Source organism: Ascaphus truei, chromosome 3 (genome assembly GCF_040206685.1).
Source record: "Ascaphus truei isolate aAscTru1 chromosome 3, aAscTru1.hap1, whole genome shotgun sequence".
NCBI classification, from domain to species: Eukaryota; Metazoa; Chordata; class Amphibia; order Anura; family Ascaphidae; genus Ascaphus; species Ascaphus truei.
This window is the reverse complement of record NC_134485.1, coordinates 289132420-289157522: the sequence shown is the minus strand read 5'-3', so window position 1 is coordinate 289157522 and position 25103 is coordinate 289132420. Positions and strand designations below refer to the sequence as shown.

General features: G+C 42.7%; 1 protein-coding gene across 2 annotated transcripts in view; it reads right to left on the bottom strand.

Annotated features, from left to right (window-relative positions):
• KLF12 (KLF transcription factor 12) overlaps window positions 1-25103 on the bottom strand; it is a 272088-nt gene that overhangs the window by 128691 nt on the left and 118294 nt on the right. For both annotated transcript variants that reach the window (XM_075591001.1, XM_075591002.1), the window contains exon 2: window positions 22387-22476. In XM_075591001.1, the coding sequence (XP_075447116.1) occupies window positions 22387-22452 (66 nt within the window). In that variant the 5' untranslated portion in view covers window positions 22453-22476. The remainder of the gene's footprint in view (window positions 1-22386; window positions 22477-25103) is intronic.

Below are 25103 nucleotides of genomic sequence, written 5' to 3'. Positions count from 1 at the left end.
ATAGATTAGATTTTATAGTTGAGAAGAAATTGGCAGACAGAGATGGCAGATTCTTAATCTTAGTGGGGTCACTACATGGGAATCCGCTTACGTTAGCGTCGGTCTATGCACCATGTGAAGCCTCAGCGGATTTCTTTTCCCTTTTCTTCCAAAAGCTCCACAGGGAAGCAAAGGGAAAGTTGATAATAGCGGGAGACCTTAACAGGACCCTAAATCACAAGTTAGACCGATGCACACCTACGGAAGCCCCCCCTAAGATGGATATACAACGAATCACACAAGGGTTAAAAAACTGTCAATTAGTGGACATCTGGCGGGAACAGCATCCCAGAAGTAGAGACTACACCTTTTTCTCCCACCCCCACAACCGATACAGCCGGCTGGACTACTTCCTTGTATCCAATAGATTGGTCCCGGTGGTCTCCCATTCAGGGATCCACGATATTTCATGGTCTGACCACGCACCCATTGAGCTGCGGTGCTCTTTAAATTTACTAGACAGACCTGGAGCAAACTGGAGGCTTAATGAGTTGTTGCTAAAAATCCCAGACATACAGAGAAAGATAGGGGACAGGATTACAGAATTCTTCTCTGAGAACGTCGGGAGTGTCTCGTCCGACACTACCCTATGGGAGGCCCATAAGGCAACTCTCAGAGGCTCCCTCATGTGCCTAGCTGCTAGGCGCAGGAGGGATCAGGAGAAACAGATAAAAGTCCTACAAGACAAGCTGGCGACCCTATCAAAGGCGCATAAAGTATATAGAACCACGGACACCCTGCGGGCATTAGCAGAGACCAAACAGCAATTGAACATCAAGCTAGCCTCCCAGGCAGAAAAGGAAATGAGCTGGTCCAGACGTAGGTACTTTGAGAAGGCGAACAAGCCGGACACCCTATTAGCAAACAAACTGAGAAACAAAATTCCAAATTTCCATATACAAACTATACGCACACAAGGGGGAGACCTTACGTCCAATCCTGAGAGGATTGTAACGGAGTTTAAAAACTACTACGAGACACTGTACGATGGAGGTAAGGTCATACATAATCAAAAGACGAGGGATAATCTCGGGGAATTCTTAAAAGAGGCCAAATTGCCGACACTGAGCAGGGTGGAGAAAGAAGCGTTACAGTTGGACTTCTCTTTAGAAGAGTTAACGGAAGTTGTAAAGTCTCTTAAACCCGCCAAGGCGCCCGGGCCAGATGGCTTCTCCAACTTATACAATAAAAAATACCTGAAAATTTTAGCCCCACACCTATTGAAGCTATTTAACTATATACTACATGGGGCCTCGTTCCCAGCCCAAATGCTTCAGGCGTCAATCTCCCTGATCCACAAACCTGGAAAGGACCCGGCAGACTGCAAGAGCTACCGGCCCATCTCATTGATTAACACAGATGTCAAAATTTTCTCCAAATTAATAGCTAACAGTGGGTATCGTCCTTCCCAGGTTAGTTCACCCAGATCAGGTAGGGTTCATCGGAGGAAGGCAAGCGGCAGACAATACCAGACGAATAATAGATCTGATAGATTTGGCACAAAAACAAAACATCCAGTCAATGGTATTAAGTCTGGACGCTGAAAAAGCCTTCGATAGAATCGATTGGCCCTATTTGAGGAAAACGCTTGGTGCATTCGGCTTTGAGGGACGCCTCTTGGAGGCCATTATGGCACTCTACGAGGGGCCAGCGGCAAGGGTGCGGCATCAGGGTTTCTCCTCTGAGCATTTTCCAATTAAGAGCGGTACCCGACAGGGATGCCCGTTGTCCCCCTTGTTGTTCGCCCTATGCGTGGAACCCTTGGCGGCACATATTAGAAATAACCCGGACATTACGGGACTAACTGTAAAAGGGCAATCACACAAAGTGGCGCTCTACGCTGATGATGTGATCCTGACATTGTCACAACCTCTCACCTCCCTGCCCAGTGTCTTCTCAATCCTGGGGACCTTTAGACAAATTTCTGGGTTCAAAATTAATCAGGCCAAATCGGAAGCCCTCAATATCAATTTGCCCAAACCAGTAGAAAAACTGATTGATCTCAATTTCAATTTTAAATGGCAACCCTCTATGATAAAATATTTAGGGGTGTACATTACAAAAGAATACCAGGCTTTATATAAAGCGAATTATCCCAGGTTGTTTCGGACTCTCCGTGAGGATCTCAAGAGATGGGCGGAGTGCAGTATCTCGTGGATAGGCCGCATTCACAGCGTAAAGATGAATCTCCTGCCACGAGTTCTGTACCTTTTCCAGGCCCTCCCGATCCCCCTGATCAGAGAAGATATCCTCTCGCTGCAGTCCCTGATAACAAAATTTATCTGGAATAAGAAAAACCCACGAATTAACAGAGCAATCTTGAGGAGGCCGACCTTGAGAGGAGGGTTGGGGGTGCCATGTCTGTTCGCCTACTACAAAGCAGCGCAATTGTGCCAGTTAGTGCAATGGCACACCGATCCAAAGCTTCGTAGGTGGGTAGCATTAGAAAAAGAATGTTGCTCACCAATAGAGATTAAGAATCTGATTTGGCTGCCCCAAAAAAGTCGGGCCGTTATTCAGACACCTCTACGGACTATGGCTAACTCCTTGAAGGTCTGGGACGCAGTTAAGCTCAAATGCCATCTCACGTCCCTACACTCTCTGATGACTCCCATTTGGGGGAACCCAAACTTTGCTCCAGGGGTGGATAGTGCGATTTTTTCAAAATGGATCCAGGCAGGATATCTCCGTTTAAAGGATCTGGAGGGCAGGTTACACGTAAAAACATTCGATCACATTAAAGAGGAGAAAAATTTACCCAACACAGAATTTTTTAGATACCTCCAGATCAGGGCCTTCTACAACGAAGCCCCAATTCGGCCCCGGAGAACAAATTTTGAGCAGCTCTGTTCAAGAGACACGGACACAAGGGGACTAACATCTAGAATGTACAGGGAAGTGGTATGCCCGAAGACGGACGACCAACCCAAACTTCCATACATGAGACAGTGGGAGGCGGACCTAGGCGAGATATTAGAGGACGAGGACTGGGATAGGATCCTGCAGATGGCAGCCAAAAGTTCCATCTGCACCACATTAAAGGAGAATGCATATAAAGTCCTGATGCGGTGGTATTATACACCCGCTAAATTATCCAAATTTGTCAAAGGCTACTCCCCGCTCTGCCCCAAACAGTGCGGGGAGAGAGCAGACTTATTCCATATGCTGTGGTCTTGTACAAAGGTGATCCCGATTTGGGAGGAAATTAAAGATTGGCTTCAAAGACTGCTAGAAGTGGAGATCCCCTTAGACCCGTGGCTATTCCTATTGGGTAGACGAATCAAGGGGCTATCAAACGCCACACACAAATTAATCGCACACCTGGCCACCGCCACCAGATGCGAGATCGCAGCAGTATGGAAACAAGCAGAGATTCCAATTCTCCCAAAGATCAGAAACAGAATTTGGTTTGTGTGCCGGATGGAACAGTTGACGAGTTTGGTCAATGACACCGGCTCAAATTTTCTAAAAGTCTGGGAGCCTTGGTTGGCACAGACAGACATCCCGGGAATAGATATCACCACCATTTTGCAATGATTACCGACAAATGCATTCTCCGATAATGAAAGGGATCCCTGACAACTTAGAGACCACAAGCCCAAAGTAGCAGAGGGATTCAGGCCACAAGAGATACAAGGAGTCGGAGAAGTTCGGAGGGGTCGCAGTGCGAGCAAAAAGATCAAGGCCACCGGTGCGAGCGGCCTAATTCAATTTAAAGCATAAACACGAAGCCCGTCGGGTAGAGGATCATCGGATCACGCATCGAGCATTCCCACCCCTCACCCCCCCCCCCCCTCCCTTCCTCTCCCCTCCCTCCCTCGTCCGGCTCCATTAGTTAATGGGCGTGTCTCCCCCCCCCCCCCCGGTTCGTCCTGTGAGTCTAGTTTGTCACATTTTTGGAAGGTTTATATTAAAAAAATGAAGGATTTAAATATGGTGATATATTTGTAGACAATGGATGGTGTTACCATGTAAGATGTATCTCACCCAATAAAACCAAAGTTATAAAAAAAAAAAAAAAGGGATTTAATTAGTTCCATATTTGGGGCTTCTGATTCCAGCCATTTCATCATGATCGCCTTCCTAGCAGTTAGGAGGATCATCTCTGTTGGAAGGAGTGCTTTGTTATTTCTATTTATCCTAATTTGCCATGGTTCCGTATTAGTGAATAGCATGGGTAGCGGGTGTTTTTCCCATTCCACCTTTGTCACAGTCTTGATACATTTTAATATTTGATCCCAAAAACATCGAGATTTTCTCGCATTCCCAGAAGCAGTGTTTGAGGTTAGCCCTCTCTTGTCTACATTTGGGGCATTTAGTAGTGCCCACGTCTACATTTTTCACCTGTCTCATAAAAGGGATATATGCTCGATGCATGATTTTGAATTGCATCTCTCTCCAGCTTTCAGAGACTATTATTTCTAGTATAGTATAGAGTTCTAGTATATCCCACCACCAGGACTTCCATTGTCTGCACTTCCTTAAAGTCTTGTTGCCAGGCTTTTACATTTTTGCTGTTATTTTTTTCCATTTCCTTGTCTCTGATTAATTTATATATTTCTGCTGAGTGTTTGGGGGTCTTATCCTGCATAAAGTGGCTGTCAAAGGCGTTATGTTTCAAAATATGTCTTTTATAGTCGTGGAGGCTTCTGCCATAATTTAACAGTTGGATGTATGAGTATATTTGATTCTCAGGGAGATCATATTTAGTTGCCACTTCTTGGTAAGACATAAAGTCCTGTTTCTCATCATTAATAATATGGCCCGGGCATTTAATCCCTTTTTTAATCCCATATATAGAAATTTTTGTTGTCTTTCTCTGGGGGAAACCTATGGTTTCCTAGGATAGGTAGAAATCTAGAGGACGAGTGAGATAAGTTGAACTTTTTCCTTGTTGCTCTCCATGTCATAACTGTGTCTCTGATTAGTACATTTGACCTGAGTTCCTGGGGTAATTTGTTCCACTCTATATGGAGGATCTCGGGTAGCGAATATTGGTCAGAGAATTGCTTCTCAATTTCTGGAGAGGAATACAACTTCCCGTCCAATATCCAGTCTCCCACGTGTCTCAGAATGCACGTCAAGTTAAATTCTCTAATATTTGGGATATTTGTTCCTCCCATTTCCGTTGTCATCTGTAATTTCTTTAGGGCTATTCTTGTTCTCTTCTAATTCCATATAAATTTATTTATCCCCTTGTTTAAGTCTTTGACGTCTTTGTGTTTAAGTAAGAGGGGCAGGGTCTGTAGTGGATATAGTAATCTTACAAAAGATATAATTTTAATAACACATATCCTTCCAAAGAGGGACAGTGGGAAGGCCATCCATGACCTTAGCTCTTCTAAGATCTTTTTAATTACCGGTTTGATGTTGTTTTCATATAGTTTTGTCAGATCTGCTTCTAATTTCATCCCTAAATATTTTATTGGGGCTGTTGTTATCTTAATCGGTATCTTAGCTGTATCTCTGGTTCCCATTGGCTTGTTTGTGTATAAAAGTTCAGTTTTGGAGACATTGACAATGACCCGAAGATTGATAAGGCCTTGAGTATTTTTTCCACCGATTCCTCTGGGTTTGCCAGGAACAGTAGGATGTCATCAGCAAACACTGCTTGTCTCAGGTCTATTTTGCCCATCCTTATGCCCTTGAACTCAGTCATCTGTCTCAAATAGTGTCCCAGCGGTTCTATTGCTAAGTTAAACAACAACGGGGACAGTGGGCATCCTTGTCTCGTCCCTCTGTGGAGCGAGAAGGGTTCTGAAATACATCCTGCCGCTATTATCTTGGCTTTTGGTTTGTTATATAGGGTATTTAAGACCGAGGTGATGTTCCCACTAAAACCAAACTTGTCTAACATAAAATGTACGTGGTCCCAAAGTATGTTGTCAAACGCCTTTTCGGCATCTATAGCGACCACGGCCGCGTTTTTTATCTTGTGTTTCTGTGCCCAGAGGATAGCTGAAATGACCTTTCGAATATTTTTAACTCCTGACCTTCCCTTTATAAAGCCCAATTGGTCTGGGTGAATGATAGATGGAAGTATTTTAGCCAGTCTATCTGCTATTATTTTTGTAAAGATCTTAATGTCTTGGTTTATCAAGGAGATTGGCCTATATGACTCTGGCAGAAGAGGGTCTTTCCTGGGCTTGTGAATAATTTTTATTTGGGCCATTTCGCTTGAAGGTAGGGTGCCTTTCCCTTCTAGGAGTATCTGGAACGTGTTTTTCAGTGGAGCGTTTATGTCTTCCTTGAGTATTTTGTAGTACTCTCCTGACAGACCATCTGGTCCAGGGGCCTTAAAAGTCTTTAAATTACCTATAGTATCTGCAAGTTCTTTGGGTGTTATAGGGGCGTTAATGTTCGCTAGTTGGTCTGCATTGATTTTCGGGATTTTAAGTTTTTCAAAGAACCTATTTCTATTTGCTATATTGATAGATCCCTTTTCGTATAGTTTTTCATAATATTTTTTAAAGATAAAGCTTATGTTTTCTGGGTCTGTGGTTATTGCTCCCTTTAAATCTTTTATTTTCGCAATAGGTTTTATGTTTTAACCTCTCATGAGGTTCCCCAGGAGTCTACCTGATTTGTTCCCATGGTTGAAGAATGTAGTCTCTCTGGCTGTGTTTTTCCTGATTTCTTGTTTTTCTAACCAGATTTCACATGCCGCTTTCTTCTGCCACTAGTTCTCTCTATTACTTTGGGAGTCTTTCATCTTAAGCGTTTTATAAACTTGGCCTAACTCCTTGCTTGCCAGATTAAAGCCTTTGTTGGCTTCCCTCTTGAACCTGCTGACATATGAGATAATTTGGCCCCTCATGACTGATTTTGAGGTTTCCCAAAACAATATTGGATCGGTCTTGTGGGCTTTATTATCAATTTCAAACTCTCTCCACTTATTTCGTAGGAATTCTCTGAATTTTTCACTTTTTGCTAAATAGTTTGGGAATCTCCAAATGTTTGGGCTTCTCATATCTATATTCATTTTAATTTCTATAAATATGGGAGCATGATCCGAGATTACTATTGGGAGGGAAAGGGGTGGGTGGGGGGTCTGAGGGAATGGGGTTTGGGTTAACACAGGTAGAGGTTTCCTTTAGCTCCCTTAGCATCTTATGCATTTAACCTTATATCTAAAACAATGTATTGGTTACAGTAACTTTGGTACTTTTTCTTCACAGTTTCTTTTTTCGTCTATTCCGCATAATATGACAGTGATATATATATATATTATTAGGATGGGTAGGGGGGGAGGGGAGTGGTGGTGAGGAGGGGGGTAGTGTTGGGTAGGGGGGGTAGTGGTGGGGGTGGGGGAATGGGTTGGGTGAGGGGGTACATAGGTTGACACAGATAGAAGTTGCCTTTGGCTCCCTTAGCAACTTTTGCATTTACCCTTATTTCAATAGCAGTGTCTTGGTTACAGTGACTTTGGTATGTTTTCTTACAAGTTTCTGTTTTCGCCTATTCAGAATATTATGGCAGGGATGCATATAATATTGGGATTGGTAGGGGGGGTAGTGGTAAAGAGGGGTGGGGGGGGACGAGGGTACACACAGGTAAAAATTTCCTTTTGCTCTCATTACATCTTTAGCATTTAGCCTTGTATCACTGTAATGTTTGCGATAGCTTTGGTACATTTCCTTCACATTTGTTTGCATCTATTCGAACCACCACATCCGTGGTTTATTAGCGGGGTGAGGGGTTGGCTGGTGGGGGGCGGTGGGGGGCTTGAGGGGGAGGGGAAGTGGAGGTAGTGGTGAGGAGGGGTTGGGGGGGAGATTAGTAGTAAGGAGGGTGTGTGGGTGGGTTGTTGTGGGGAGTGGGTAGGGTGGGTGCACGGGTTAGCACCGGTGGGATTTTTCTTTTGCTCCCTTTGCAACTTTGGGGGGGGGGGGTGAGTGAATGGGGGGGGGGGTGAGTGAAAGGGGGGGTGTGAATGGGGGGGGGGGTGAGTGAATGGGGGGGTATGGGTGTATGGGGTGGGGTCCTGAGTGTATGGGGGGGGTGTGAGAGTGGGTGGGGGGGTGAGTGTGAGTGGCTGGGTATGTGTGCGTGGATGGATGGGGGGGATGTGTGTGTGCGTGGATGGGTGGGGGGGGGTGTATGTGTGCGTGGATGGGTGGGGGGGGTGGATGGTGAGAGGGAGTTGTGGGAGGGTAGATCGGGGATTATGTAAGGCCGGAAGGTGTACTGTCTCGGAGGGTGAAAGTGTGCAAACTGGGGGGAATGTTTCTCCCCTGCCCTGCACGGGCTGGTATATGCAGCAGCCTATCTCCCCCTCCCCTCGCCCCACCCCCCAACGGCCCGAGTCCGCCTCCGTCACAGCGGGGTCTCAGCGGCAGTCCCGGCAAGGGGACATCTCGGCGGCAGGCACACTAGGGCACCCGGGCGGACTCAGGAGGAACGGGGACGGTCCCGGGGGGCCACAAAGGCCAACAGGAGGACCCCGCAGACCGCGGCATCCCTCCGACCCCACTAAGTACCTGACACTTCGGGCTCTCTCATCCGCAGGGGGGAAGGAGGAGGCGGGGCCCACACCGAGGCATCCCGATCCCCCGGTGTCCCAGATCTCCGGATCACCGGGCAAAAAAGTGAGTGGTGGTGGCGGTGGGAGGAGCAAGTTTCCCTCGCGGTCCTCACACTGCTCAGGCAACCCGCCGGGGAAAGGACGTGTCTTCGCCGGAGGATCGCCGGCCACCGGGGCCGGGGAATATCCCGGGTCGGAAGAGGGCAGCCTTCTCCTCAGGGCCAGGGTTCTCATCACTCTCGTCACGCATCCAGGCGAGGTCTCTCTCCAGCAGCTCTCCGGGCATCCAGTTGGATGTGCATGCTACTGGTTGGGGGGGGGCGAGGTGGAGGGAGGGGGAGGACAGGAGAAAGGAGATGGTAGAATTGAGTCTCATCTGCCGCTGCCCCGTTGGTCGTTCTGATCTTCAGCTGGGACCCCAACGAACAGCTCGGCCTTCTGGTGGGAAGTGAAGAATTTTACACCCTCTTCAGTGAATATCTTTAGCGTGGCCGGGTAAGTGAGGGCGAATATTCTTTTTTGATTGTATAGGGTGGTGCATACTTTCCCGAACTCTCTTCTTTTCTGGGAGACTAGCATAGAAAAGTCCTGGAATATCATTAGCCGGTTCCCTTCGTAGTCTAGTTGTTGTAGGTCCTTGAAGGCTCTGATGACATTTACTTTGTCATTATAATTTAGGAACTTAGCAATTATGGGTCTTGGTCTGGAGTTCTGGCTCTCCCCTATTTGGCCCATTCTGTGTACTCTCTCGACTTTTAGGCTGTGGTTTTTGCTTGTGATCTTGAGCTTGTCCGGCAGCCATTTTTCACAGAAGTGGAGGAGATCACTTTTTCCGATGATCCGTAGATTATTTCTTCTGGAGCGATTTTCGAGATCGTCCATTTTTTCCTCAAGTATTTTGGTTTTTTTCTGCAGTTCTTCCAGGTTTTTTGTTAAAGAGCCCAGGGTCTCTTCCGTGGTGCTCACTCTGTTCTCTACCTCCTCCACTCTGCCTGCGTGTATTGCGAGATCACTTCTAAGATCTTTAATGCCTTGCCTAATCTCCGCTGAGTTTGACTCCAATTTAGGTAAGAGTTCTTTCACAACAGTTTTAGCTATTGTGTTGTAATCTATATTTAAAGATTGAGTCTGGGTGTTTGGGGTGTCACAGTCTCTCACTTAGATCAGGTCCCTGACCCTCATGGCTGTCAGCCATTTTCTGAATCTCTTTCTTCTTGTCCCTCTTGTCTGTCTTTTGGGCTTTTGAAGTCATCTCTTTCGATTTGGATAGATATTTCTCCATATATTGTAGTCCAGTTGTACCTCTTCTCTGGTGGTAATTTGCTGTAGGTAAATTTCCGTTTTTTCTAGCAGTTACTTTGCACTTCTCCTCAGGAGCCAACGGAGCTAATTAGGATTGTGCCTAACTGCTCTGGCGCCATACCGGAAGTGATCCTCCAAGTCCTTCTGAAGAGAAATTACATCCTGCTCTGATTTTATTACCTTACACAATTTAGTATCATCAATAAACAAGTTAAAAAGCAGGGGTCCCAGTACCGATCCCTGAGGTACTCCACTCACGACTTTAGCCCAACCTGAAAAAGTTCCATTTATGACAACCCTCTGTTGTCTGTCCTTTAACCAGTTTTCAATCCAGGTGCATATATTATTACTGAGTCCAATTTTCTTTATTTTGTACACCAACCTCTTGTGTGAAACCGTATCAAAAGCCTTTGCAAAATCTAAGTAGACCACATCAACTGCATTACCCTGGTCTAAATTTCAACTTACCTCCTCAAAGAAACAAATAAGGTTAGTTTGGCAAGATCTATCCTTCATAAATCCATGCTGACTATTACTAATAATTTTGTTTTCCATTAGGTATTCCTGAATATTATCCCTTATTAAACCTTCAAGTAGTTTCCCTACTATTGAAGTCAGGCTTACAGGTCTGTAATTTCCCGGTTGTGATCTAGCTCCCTTTTTAAATATAGGCACCACATCTGCTTTACGCCAATCTTGTGGTACTGAGCCTGTGGAAATGGATTCCTTGAATATTAAATATAATGGTTTTGCTATTACTGAGCTTAACTCCTTGAGAACTCTTGGATGAATGCCATCGGGGCCAGGTGCCTTATTTACTTTAATTTTTTCAAGTCGCTTATGAACTTCTTCCTCAGTTTACCAATTGTTCATTAATATGGAGGTTGTGGCTTCCTCCTGCGGCACTACTATTGAACTTGATTCTTCCCTGGTAAAAACTGAGGCAAAGAATTTGTTTAATACCTCAGCTTTTTCCTTATCTCCAATAATCTGCCTACCCATCTCACACTGAAAGGGTCCTATATTTTCTTTTCTCATTTTTTTGTTATTAAGGTACTTAAAGAACTTTTTAGGGTTGACCTTACTTTCTATTGCAATCCTTTTTTCATTATCCATTTTTGCTAATTTGATTGCCCTTTTGCAATTTTTGTTACATTCCTTATAATTCTGATACGATGTCTCTGTCCCTTCTGACTTAAAGAATCTAAACGCCTTCCTCTTCTTGTCCATTTCCTCCCCTACCTGTTTATTTAGCCACATTGATTTTGACTTATTTCTTTTATACTTATTACCCAAGGGTATACACTGATAAGTGTGCTTTTCTAACAATGTTTTAAAGACTGCCCATTTATCTACATTTATCCCTGCAAAAACATCATCCCATTGTATTACTACTAGATTAGACCTCAGTTTATAAAAATCTGCCTTTCTAAAGTTTAAGGTCTTTGTTGAACCCAAGTAATCTGTTTTTTGATAATTTATTTCAAATGAGACCATGTTATGATCACTGTTATCCAAATGTTACAGGACTTGAATACAGGCATACCCCGCATTAACGTACGCAATGGGACCGGAGCATGTATGTAAAGCGAAAATGTACTTAAAGTGAAGCACTACCTTTTCCCCACTTATCGATGCATGTACTGTACTGCAATCATCATATATGTGCATAACTGATGTAAATAACGCATTTGTAACAGGCTCTATAGTCTCCCCGCTTGCGCACAGCTTCGTTACAGGTAGGGAGGCGGTATTGCTGTTCAGGACGTGCTGACAGGCGCATGCGTGAGCTGCCGTTTGCCTATTGAGTGAGATGTACTTACTCGCGAGTGTACTTAAAGTGAGTGTCCTTAAACCGGGGTATGCCTGTATGTGTTATTACTTCTACATTGTTTGATATGACCAAATCCAGAACTGCCCCTCTCCTGGTTGGTTCCTCAATAATTTGGGTCATATAATTGTCTTTAAGCACCCCCAAAAACCTGTTTCCTTTTGTTGTAATGCTAATCTCATTGCCCCAGTCTATGTCTGGATAATTAAAATCCCCCATTATGCAAACATGACCCAGTTTTGATGCCTTCTCCATTTGCAAAAGTATTTTAGCTTCCTCAATCTTACAGATATTTGGTGGTTTATAGCATAGTCCCACAAACATTTTCTTTATACTTTTATCTCCACTGCTAATTTCTATCCACAAAGTCTCTACATTTTCATCATTCCCTTCATAGACATCATCCCTTATAATAGGTTTTAGATCCGGTTTAACATATAAACATACTCCACCTCCCCTTCTATTTGTTCGATCCTTCCGAAAAAGAGAATAACCCTCTAAATTAACTGTCCAGTCATGAGTTTCATCCCACCATGTTTCAGTAATGCCTATGATATCATACTGCTTCCTTGCAGCTATTAATTCAAGCTCCCCCATTTTATCTGTCAGGCTTCTTGCATTAGCAAGCATGCATTTAATTTTTTTTTCAGCCTGCACTATTATCTTATCTGCTCTTCCTTTCTGCTCCCACTTGGTTTAGTCTTTAGAAGTTTTCTAGTATTATATGTATTTACTATGGGTGTCTCACTGCTTGTCAAACTTGCACTTGTCCCCATTCTACCTCCATACCACCTTGTATCCTCATCTTTCCATTTAGTTCATTATCTGTTTCATCCCCCTCCCCCCTCCATCCTAGTTTAAAATCTCCTCCAACCTTTTTAGCATTCTCCCCCCTAGCACAGAAGATCCCTCTTCATTGAGGTGCAATCCGTCCCTAGACTATAGATGGCACCTCTCAGAAATGGAGTCCCAGTGCTCTAAAAACCCAAACCCCTCCTTCCTGCACCACTTTCTTAGCCATGCATTAACCTCCCTGATCTCTGACTGTCTCCATAGAGCATGCATGTGCAGCGGTGTAACTACAGAACATCACAGGCTTTAATTAACACATCTATTTGTTCATTATCTTACAAGTGGAACTTCACCAGCCAGGGCAAACTAGTGGAAGATTGGATTTTTTGGGAAATCTTTATTATTTATGTACGTGTATACAGTAATACATATTGTTATAAAACATTTACTGATGTACACTATGTTCCTATGCTTTACAGGTAGTCCTCGTTATCCAACGTTTCACTTTACAACGAATGGCATATCCGACGCTTCACAATGCAACCCTATGGGCTGTTTTTCGACGCCAGAATGCGTTATCCAACGCCTGAAGGTGTTATCCAACGCTCACCGCCATTGATTAACATGGGACTCACTTTACAACGATTTCACTATCCAACGCTACTTCCAGAACGGATTCCGTTGGATAACCGAGGACTGCCTGTACTTTAATAAATATGTCATAACTCAAAGAGAATGTACAGTATCTGGTCTCATTGGTTTTCTACCATTGAACGTGTGTATGGGAAGAAGAAGGGATTATGGGTGTCTTAAAAAAAACAACTGGCAATTTTCTTATACAGTACTAGGTGAACCCATGACAAAGCACGTGAGTGCAAAACACATAGAGGTCACGTGAGGTTGCTCAGTGCGTATTTTCATTGGTTCCTATTGCTGAGCCGGGCAGTTTGACTTGGTGTTTCATCAGCTGATGGATATCGCGGTCCGGACTTTATCATCAGCTGTACTCCTGAGCGGTCCATCTCCAGCTACCCGATCTGCATACACATTAACTTATTGTAAGTTATATTTTTTGTATTTTGTTATTGCGGATTCTGTATTCTAATTTAGTCATTGCAGATTTTGTATAATTATTTTTAAGTGTAGTTGTATTTCTTAACATGTTTTTGTTTTTATAATTGTGGTCCATAAATAGTGGACTTTTTACGAAAGGATATTAATTTCCAACTGACCCTCTGCCTTTTCTTATTTTCGTTGTTTTGTTGGGACCTCTTTCGGAAGATCTCACATAGGGGACTTTGGAGGGCTCCTGCCGACGGCTGGAAGGAATTGTCAGTAACATCATTCACACACACACACGGGACAGCATGAGCACGGATTCCATTAAACTGTATGCATGCTTGATAATGCAATAAGCCTGACAGATAAAATGAGGGATCATAAATTAATAGCTAGAAGGGAGCAATGTGATATCATAGGCATTACTGAATCATGGCAAGGTGAAACTCATGACTGAGAAGTTAATTTAGAGGGTTATTCTCTTTTTCAGTGGGAACGAGAAAATAGAAGAGGTACTAGAGTAAGTTTATATGTTAAACCTTATTTAAATCCTTTATAAGGGAAGGTGTTTATGAAGTTAATGATGAAAATGTGGAGACTATGGATATAAATAGCAGTTGAGGTAAAAGTACAAATAAAATGTTTGTAGGGATATGCTAGTGTAACCCATGTCCCCCCCCCCCCCCCCCCCAGACACATATGCTATATCTAGGGTGTATGAGGGCTGGCTACATGTGTTTGAGTGGTGCATACCTGCCGGTAACAGGAGGGCCTGAGCTTCCCGCGATGTTGTTGGGGACACAGGACCAGGCTTCTGGGGTAGTTGCCTCATTCTTTTAGTGGTGGTGCAGCGCCTCCATCCTCTATAACTTCCCTCCATCCTCTATACCTTCCCTCCATCCTTTCTATACCTTCCCTCCATCCTCTATACCTTCCCAGGAGTATGGGGTAGGACCCGTACAGAAGAATAGACCCCGGTCCCAGGGTGGATGCTCCAGAATCACACAACAGTCTTTAGTAAGATCAGCAATGTCTCTCTTTATTGTCTCTAGATCGAACACAGCAGCCTTGCAGCATACAGCCGCAACAACAACAGCAATAGCAACAACTAAAGGAAACAGGTTTTTGGGGGTGCTAAAATACATTACCCAAATTATAGAGGAACCAACCAGGAGAGGGGCATTACTGAATTTGGCAATATAAAACAATGTAGATTTAATTTAAAAAAAAAATATTTAAAAAATATTAAAACCAGGGAACATAACATGGTCTCATTTTAAATAAATGATCAAAAACCATATTACATGAGTTCAACAAAGACTTAAGGGCCTATGCTATAGGCGATGATTTAAAAAAATCATCTGGCTATTTAATCCGCCAGTTTTTTGAGCGTTGCTATCAGAAATACTTGATTACCTGTGAGAGCAAAATTTCCAAAATGGGCGAGTAACCGGCGACATGATGATCGCCTCTCTAAAAGGCCAGATCCGGCGATTTTTTTCAGCTGCAGAGAGAGCTGCACAGAAAGAGACATCACTACCTGCGCACATCTCGCCAGCGATCAATTTTTTTTACATAAAATGTAATACTAGTGTAGATGAGCAGGGGGTCTCTGGAGCAGAACCGCATTGATTTCAGGTCTGGGGACCCCCTGGTTCCTTAGATACAGGCCCCGTTATGGGGTGCCGATATCACCTATGCATTTTATTCCCACGTTCACATGACGCAAGACATTTAAATGCATACGAGATACCGGCACCCCATAACGAGGCCTTTCTCTTGGGAAGCAGATGGTCCCCGGACCTAAAATCAACGCGGTTCTGCTCCGGAGACCCCCTGCTCATCTACACTAGTATTACATTTTATATTAAAACAGCTGATACCCACAACAAACATTAAAAACACAACACTAATATTCACCTTCTCTACCCCCACATGATTGATACCACTGGCCGTGGGTGTCCGGGGGTCCTCAGGTGGTCCCGCGGGAGTTTGGGGGCTCTTGGGTGGTCACTGCGGGCGTCTGGGGCCCTCGGGTAATTGCCGCAGGGGTCTAGGAGCCCTCGGGTGGTCCCCGCAGGTGTCTGGGGGCCCTCGGGTGGGCCAAAAAATTAATTGGCTGTCACTGTATTTATATGTACCCTCACAGATTAATACATTATCAGTCAATGGGCAATCACAAACATAAAAATAAATAAATACAACGAAAAAAACCTGGGAAAAAAAGACATTTACATACATTCAATATTTTACTTACCTTTAGAAGTCTTCACCCTCCAAATCCCGTTGTATCTGCAAGCTCGACGTCATCACCCGCAACCCAACGCTATCCACCTTGAAGACCAGCATCAGGTTAAAAAAAAAAATCTTCTTTCTTTTATCTTCTATCACCGTCTTCTTTCTTCATCTGTCATTATTTTCTTCTTTTCTTTAATCTTCTTTCTTCATCTGTCAATCCAAAGCCCAATGGTAAATCCAGAACAGGATGTTGTCTCGTCGGCATCTTGAGGTAAAATGAGATGTACAGGCCTTATATATGGCCTGTGAAGTCACATTTCATGATCAGATGGTACAGCTCCAATTCGATTGGACGCTGTATCATGTGCCCGCCTCTTTTTTTTTTTTTTTTTTTAAAGGATGTAACGTCATCTCCAAGGGAGGTACGTCACATCCTTAAAACCTCATGGCTATATCACATGGTATTACAGCCAATGGGATTAAAGACAATCCCATTGGTTGTACCATGTGCTAGGTTACATTAGTTCAAAAGGATGTGATGTCACTTTAAGGGATGATGTCACATCCTTTTGACATTGGCTGTAATACCATGTGATATAGCCATGTGGTTTTAAGGATGTGACGTACCTCCCTTGGAGATGTCACATCCTAAATAAAAAATAAGAAGAGGCGGGAACATGATACAGCGTCCAATCAGATTGGAGCAGTACCACCTGATTTGAAAATGTGACATCACAGGCCCTATATAAGGCCTGTGATGTCACATCCTTGGGATGTCACGCCCATTTAACAGGAAGACGACGATGAGACAACATCCTTTGGGATTTACTATGGGGTTGGATTGACAGATGAAGACAGAAGATTAAAGAAAAGAAAGAAATAATGACAGATGAAGATAGAAGAAGGTGATAGAAGATAAAAGAAAGAAGAATTTTGTTACCTGTTCCGGATCTACAAGGTGGATGGCGTTGGATTGACTTTGATGAAGTCGCGGTACGAGAGCTTGCAGAAACGCCAGGATTCGGAGCGCCAACGCTTCTAAAGGTAAGAAAAATATTGAATGTATGTAATTTTCTTTGTACAGGTTTTTTATGGTATTTTTTTATTTTTATGTTTTTCATTGCCCATTGACTGATAATGTATTAATCTGTGCCCGTTTTGGGAACAGATAAATACAGTGACAGCCAATGCATTTTTTGGCAAATGCTTTTTTTTCTATTGATTATTGTTTCTTTTTCTGTTTTTTGTTTAGCTTAAATTGTTTGTAATTTGGATGGCTTGTTTTTATTTCATTTTCAGATTGTTTAGCATTTTTAATTAATTATTTATTTTGTTGGCTATTGGTTTTAATTGATGTGTTGGCTTGTGGTTTTATTAATTAATTGATTTGTTTGCTAGTGCTTTTATGTATTGAATTGCTTGTTTGGCTAGTGGTTTTATTTCTTGAATAGTTTGCTTGGCTAGGTGTTTATTGAATTGTATTCTTATGTTTTGGAATAACAGATTTTTTTTATTATTGTGCTGTTTTGGAGATGGATAAATGTTATTGATGTGGCTTACTATTAGGCTTTTTAGTTATTTTATTATTGGGGTGTTTAGGTGCTTGTGTTTTTATTTTATTATTGTGTATTTTTGGCCTTCAGGCTTTTTGATTAGGTTGCCCATTGACTGCTATTGTGGCTTATGCCCATATTATATGGGCATCGTATACCACTGTTACAATCAATGGGTACAGGGTGGGTGGTTACGTCTCCCTGGTGGGTTGCGAGAGAGGGTGGGTTAACCCCTTAATTACTATAGCAGTTAATAACCGCTACGGTGGTTAAGGAGTTAGGGGCCATTAGATTGTATTTTGTATTGTATTGTTTCTGGCAACGGAGGACATGAACGGTGATGAGGATGAGGGCGCTCTTCATCCTGGCAGGCAGGCAGGGGTAAGTGCACGTTTTATTTACTTTATGTTGCTGGTTGATGTTTTATTTTAAATGGGCAAATGCACTATTATCCATATATGGATAATAGTAATTTTGCCCATTACTGCACTGTATGCATTGGGGATGGGGGGGGAGGGTGTTGTACTTATATCCATGTATTGCACCGGCGGGGACCACCTGGAGGCCCACGGACAACCGTGGGAACTACCCGAGGACCCCCAGACACCAACGGGGACCAACCGGAGACCCTGTGGGGCCACCGGACACCCACAGGGACCACCAGGTGGCCCACAGACACACGCAGGAACCACCCGATGACCCCAGCCTCTGGTATCAATCCTGTGCACTTTAAAAAAATGCTTTTATGTGGGTGTACGGGGAGTGGGTTGTGTATTGGTGGTTAATACATATTGTAATGTTAGCCGCTAAAGTAATGAAGTTGCCTGTAAATGCATTTTTCATGCATCTGATTCATGCCGGGGACCTGCGGTGCTGATATTAATGTGTAGCAGCTCCGGAGACTCCTGGCATCAATCTGATGCAGGTAAAATTCATTTTTTTTTAAGTCCCCTCTCGGCAGCTTCTCACCACCGTCACAGCAACATTTCCAGGCGGGAGAATTTTTAAAGGAAATCGCCATTCTAGAGCCTTGATTAGCCAATAACCTACTCGAAGCTACTAGAATTGCATGAATGTGAAAACCTGCTGATAATTGGCTTACCACCGCTCGTTTAGCGATATTTTTTTTCTCGACAATTTTTTTTCCCGAAAAGTACTTTTATCGGCAATTTATCGGGAATTACGGAATAGCTGTAGGCATTTTTGGGGAAAAGACCTCGATAAGTGGTTTATCGGCGCTTATACAGTAGCATAGGCCCCTATATGTTTTGATAAGGTCTGATTCTAGGACAGAAATGTCGGCAGTACGACTGGTTTTTTTCTGCCTATATTAACATTTATTTTCCAGAGTGCCCAGCGTGTTTGCTTATATTTTAATGAATGGTTTGGCAGAGCTGTGAGATATTTTCGACTATTGACCTGAAGGCTCCCTTCTTTTTGGTTTATTTATTTGAGGGGTGAGAGAGGGGGGTTGGGCAGATCTTACTCTATTAACTGTCCCTTGATAAATATTAATATACTACCACTAAAATGTAAAAGTGGCTGCCAGATTGACATTGTCTTACACACACCACAAATCCTTTGCTAGAAAGCACAAAGCGATATGAAAGGCCTGTAGCGGTGGATAGTACTTAAAAATAATTGTGTCCTTTAATTTTTTTTTTTATGTTTTGCTACCTTTTTTAACCACTCTTCCAGCCTGAGTGCCACAAGCCCATACCTTATTACAACTACAGTATGTTACATCCATCTCATGTTTTTACCTTATATTTTTTCGGTGCACAAGTGGGGTTGTAATGAAGAATGCCAGAATTCAAACTAGACTGATAATGTCAAATCGCTGAATTTTTCCTACTAATCGGAAATACTGTGTGGTAGAAATGTTTGTGGTATCCATTGTTCCTGAAGAAGTTGTATTCAGCTAAATGCTTGGAGTTTGTGTCCTGAGACCAAGAGGTGATCGCCAACCCATTGCCTCCATTTCCAGAAGTGATTCAGAGAGGTCAAGAGGGACGCTAGAACTTACATCGTTGGCAGTGAAACTGCTGCACACTACATACCGAATTTAGATCAAGCGTCTGAGCAGTGAAACGTAATCCAGTGCCCCCACTCATGGAAAACACTGTTGTACACTACCTGTCTCCCATTTATAATTATTATATGCACATGTCCGGTGTGCACAATGTGAGCGAGTGCAGTCTTTGGTATTTTATTTATTCCCATTTATAAAAGTCACAATCGGCGACACTATTGTCGGCATCTTCTATTATTCCATGAGATCTAGTGGTGCTTAAAAATCCACATAGATGTCCTTGAGCCTGAGAGGAGATCCCTACCTCCATTAGATCCCTGCACTAGAAGTGTTTTGATTATACCATGCTGTTTTGAAACTGGGGAAATGTGAGTTCATTCGACTTTATTTCACCCAGCATTTGAAAATCCGGTGGTAATGTATCTTACTATTTTTGTCTTTTTATTCTTCCCTTTCCGCCTGTGAAACTGCGCTCCAGTCAATACAATGAATCGCCCTGATACTGTCAATTGCCTGATTTTTTTTCTTCTAATAAACTGAAATTTTGTGTATTGTATTGTATTGTATGTCTTTATTTATATAGCGCCAAAAGTGTACTCAGCGCTTCACAAAAAATACAGTGCAGGGAATTATAATAATACAATAGGTGAAGCAAAATCAGACAATAGGAAAGGAAATCCCTGCCCCGAAGAGCTTACAATCTAAGGTTTGAGGGGAATTTACAGAGACAGCAGGTGAGGGAATAAGTGCTGTAGATGGCTGTGCTTGGCCACAATGGGTGGTAGGAGTGACTGGGTGTGGGACAATAGCCATGAGTGCAGGCTCTGGGTGTGGGACAATAGCCATGAGTGCAGGCTCTGGGTGTGGGACAATAGCCATGAGTGCAGGCTCTGGGTGTGGGACAATAGCCATGAGTGCAGGCTATTGGGATGCCTGATTTGTGGGGCAAGATTTAAGGTTAGTCAGTATTAAATGAAAAGGTTGACACCATTAGCATGGGAGGAGATGGCAGTGAGGCATGAATGAGATCAGGTTTGTATGTCTGGCTTCAGGGAGATCCCCAGCAGCAGGAAGGAGTAGATAAAGGGTGTGAATAGAGGATTTGTGTGGGTGTTTTTTATTGAGGGGTAAAGAAGTTATTGGGAGAGAAGTGTTGTCTGGTAGAAAGTTTCCTGGTATGCATTAAGGGATCTAGTTTCTTGCCCAGATGTAATTAAATATGCCATAATACAAATGCTTTTGATATCAATGCGTCTTGCATAAATATAATACTTTCACATAGCTATGTAATACAAATGCTTTTCCGATCTGCTGCAAATTCTTAAATATACATTTACTGCCTAGAAAATTGAAATAAAAAGGCCTTTTTATACAGAACATTATTTGAAACCTTCAAATACGCCTCTGACTTGATGGGTTTCCATCTCGCCGTATTACTTCAGTCAGCTCTAAATAACACTGTAGTTTTATTAGAACACATTTCCCAGCTTGCAGCAAAAAATAAGTAATAAAATACATTTCTCATAAGTCAAACTAAAAATAATGTTTGAGCATAAAAGATATTTGTCTAGTTACACATTGATAGAAACACAAAATATTCATACAGCTGAAAATTAAAATAGAACACTTTTCGACCTTGCTTTTACAGACGAGCCAACGAGTATTCAAAAACTTGCCTTAAACTTGCCACTTTACATGCTGGGTATTTGCTGGGTACATTTCAGTGACATTTCTGCAGAGGCTAATGGCCCATCGGATTAACACAGCAGGGGTTCCTGGCAGCCCCATTCATTTTGAACCTGGCATGTACCTGGGTCTTTTTGGAGATTGCCCCAGGTTTGTTTTAGAATAATCGTCGGCACTACAGTATATTGCATGGCTCATCGATGTTTAAAAAGAGTGCAAGCTTTTAGGACTACCCAGGAGGACAATAATGGAGCCCTGAAGAAGCCGTATTCGGTGAAGCACGTTGCTAGGCCATTTTTTTAATCTTGCGACAGTGACACGCATCCTCACACCGGACTCCATAGCCTGCAGCAAACCAGGGATGTGTTGTGGCGAGGACACTGGAGGAAGTTGGCGGCAAACTGATCGGGGCCCTTTATGTGCTTGGGTTTGCGAGCCCATATTTTGTCCACAACTTTTTACATTTGATATTAAAATGATTACACTGTATTCTCTCTCTGTATACGAGAACACCGTTTGCAGAACGATGCCAGGCTTCAATATAACTTGCTCCATGTGAGTGCCTAGAGATCATCTTTCCCTTGTCTAAAACTGTGTGAACTATTATAATTATTTTCTCGCTCTCCCGTTCTACCACAAAATAACCCATTTCCCTTTTGGGTTGCAACCCAGTGGGTGAGGATATCGGGAGGTAACATGCCTGAAGACGGGACCTGTGTTGTCCTGAAAGCTTGTACTATTTTTAAACATCAGTTAGTCATTAAAAGCTATCACTTTTACCTTACTTTTGTTCTTTATGACAGACACTGGTGACATGCACTACTAATCAGTCATATATTGCTAGAATTAATTGCTGCTTGTGGATGACATTTATTTTGACAGTGTCTTTGCAGTCCATACTTTATTTACAACCCTCGAACGTATAGTGAAAATGATTATTCTCTAATTAATCTGGTGATTATTTGGGCTGTAATAAGCAGCTACCACTGAGCCAATTTCATAATCATTGAAAATAAAAGTCTCTTACGTGTTGAGTTTCCTCAGCACTTAGTTATGTTCTCCCTGTGCTTTTAATGACAATAGTAAAGATCTCTTTGCCTGCAAGGTCTAAGGACACAAATGAGTGTAATACGGTGCCGGAAATATAATTTTTATGGAATAATTCAGCCATTTATGAGTGAGATTCAATTGCAATGATTGACACAGGACATAGTCTACAAACAGGTAAATTAATGACTTCTTGGCACCATTGGTAAAACCCTAGCCGCTGAGAGAACTGCAAATGATTAGTGGTTTTATGTGAAGGAATTGTCTGGAAACTTCTGCTTACCCCTTGCTCAGATTCCAGAAGCTCTGCTTTGACTCTAACTGCCGGCATCCCGTCCAGCATTAACATTCTGCTTTCAAAGGCGTCAGTTCTCTGAAAACAGACAAAAAGACGTACACGTGTTGGTTAAATAAATGAAGCAACCAGGAAGCAGGGGAAATAAGGATTTGAGAAAGAAGAAAGGAAAAGATGAAAGAACAAAATCTACCACATGCATTTTAAAATTAATTAATAAAAAAGTGTATAAGACCTATGAGATTTTCTGCACACACATTCACACCTGGATTTTCTGTCCAAATAGACCTGTACTGCAGACTGCTTAGTTCTGCATGAATAGGGTAGTAAGGTGTGAGATGTATTGGCAGAGTATTATGGAAATATGCTGTCAAGCACCAATCCGCAATATGCTTGAGCTGTAGACTGGGCTAGTTGTCTTTTCCTATGAAACATGTTTATAGATTTGCTTAGTTTTGTTTTTCTTTTGTTTGTCATATTACAAATTAAATTATGATTTGTTATATTTATTCCAGGCGTAGCTGAAACACAATATCGACATGGTTTTGTCCATCGCTCAACCTCTCATTCCATTAGACTGACTGTCTATACTGTATTAAGCAAATACCACTGAGCTACTGGTTCGCTCAGTAAATTCAGCTATGGAGACTATTATATTGAATACTACAAGCCGTGAATAAAAGTTGATGCATCATTAACCGTGCCTTAACCAGGTTCTCACTGTATTGGACAGGGCCCTAAATCTATGTTTAAACATGCACTTTAAAAATACATCTGTGCCACTCGGAATCCTAATAGGGAGCTCCAATAAGTTTGGAGTTTGATTAAGGGGAAAGTTCCGACACATATACAGTATGTAGTATGACTTTATTCTTCCACAGTTGAGCAATACAAAGGGAAAAGCCATTGTACTTTTCACTTAAAGGTATAGCAGCTGCTTTTTACCATGACACCATAGCCAAATGTAGCCATGTCTTAGAACAGGGGGGAGCAAACTTTTTTCCCTGCGCCCCCCTAACGGCGGTCCCCTCACCTCCGCGCCCCCCCTCACCCTCGCTCCGGCATCACATGGCCTCGCGGTATCATTTGACGCCGCGTTGCCATGACGACGCGTGAGAAGCCGCCAGAGCCAAGGTAAGTTTGGTTCACAGAGGCTCTGCAGCTCCCCCGGGAATTAATTTAAGTGCCTTCGGGAAGCGCGCGGGGCCTCTGTAAACCCTGCGCCCCCCCCGCACTCAGTCTCACGCCCCCCAGTTTGCGCACTGCTGTCAGAACACGGAGTTGCACTACATCTGAAGTAAACACATTGTCCATATTTTGAAACTAAAGATGCTTTCTTTTTTTTTTTTTAATAATAATCACAGAGGCCTGATAGTCCAATTCCAAAACATTGGTTATGCCGATATTATGACCAATATTCAACAAAACATTAGTCAGGTGTGAACATAGGTGAGACAATGAAAAGGTTGGGCAACAGTTTATTGATAGTATATGTAAGGACCAAACTAAGTAGCATAAAATACCAGAGAAGAAGAAGGAAAGGTAGATTTCCCACACAATAAATACAATATTATGCATTCCAATTTTTGCATATCAACAACTGGTCCCTCTCCTTACAAGTCTTTCAAAATGACTGTCAAATGTTTGTCAAAAGTGTTGTGAAAGAAAGCTTGAAGCAATCATCAGTTTTTATTCAGAAGTATCATCGTATCTATTTTCTTACATTATCATTATATCACCCACAATCAAAGGTCGCAACTTTATTAGGATAATTTTTTTTTACAAAAATCAAAGCATTAAAATAATGATGTGATTATCCTCAAGGAAAAGCAATCAAGCTTTAATACCGTGGAAGTACTCGCTCTTGTAATACTATGAGACATCTACAGTATAATGTTTTGTTTATAATGTTTTGACTCTGGCTACAGTTTAGAGATTCTTACATTTAAATTCTGCAAATATTACAAATACACAAATGAGGAAAAAAATGAGAACATACTGTACATAAAATTAGGACACAGATTCTATAGAAGCACTGTGTTTATTCCTAGAATGCATTATGAATTATGAATGAAGTAGTTCAGAGAATACTAAATGACTGCCATTTTTAATTAGTTGTTTAAATAATATTTTAAATTCAGATTTCTCTGTGATGAAAAACTATTGCAGGATTCCAAGTAAGGAATTTATGTAAAGGCAATGTCTGTGTGTACAAACGAATAGACGATACCGTTCTTTGGCTTTTATTTGTGTGAGCTTTCGAGATACTGTACACTGATCTCTTCTTCCGGCGGTGTTACAATGGATAAAGCAAGCAAGGTTTTTACTTAAAAACAGTGCATCCTGGAATGTATCTGACTGAAGCCTATCCCTCCCCCCGTGCAGTATGCGATTTATGACTTAAAGCAGCAGTGCGCAAACTAGGGGGCACGCCTCCCCTGAGACTGACTGCAGGGGGTGCGGGGTTTACAGAGGCCCTGCGCGCTTCCCGAAGGCACTTAAATGAAGTGACAGGGAAGCGGCGAAAGCCTATGTAAACCACACCTACCTTGGCTCCGACGCGCCGCCATGGCAACGCAGCATCAAATGACGCCGCAAGATCATGTGACGTCATGTTGACATGGCAACGTGACATCATGACGCAGGAACCGAGGTAAGGAGGGGGGGCACGGAGAGAGGAGAACTGCCGGCAGGGGGGCGCCGGG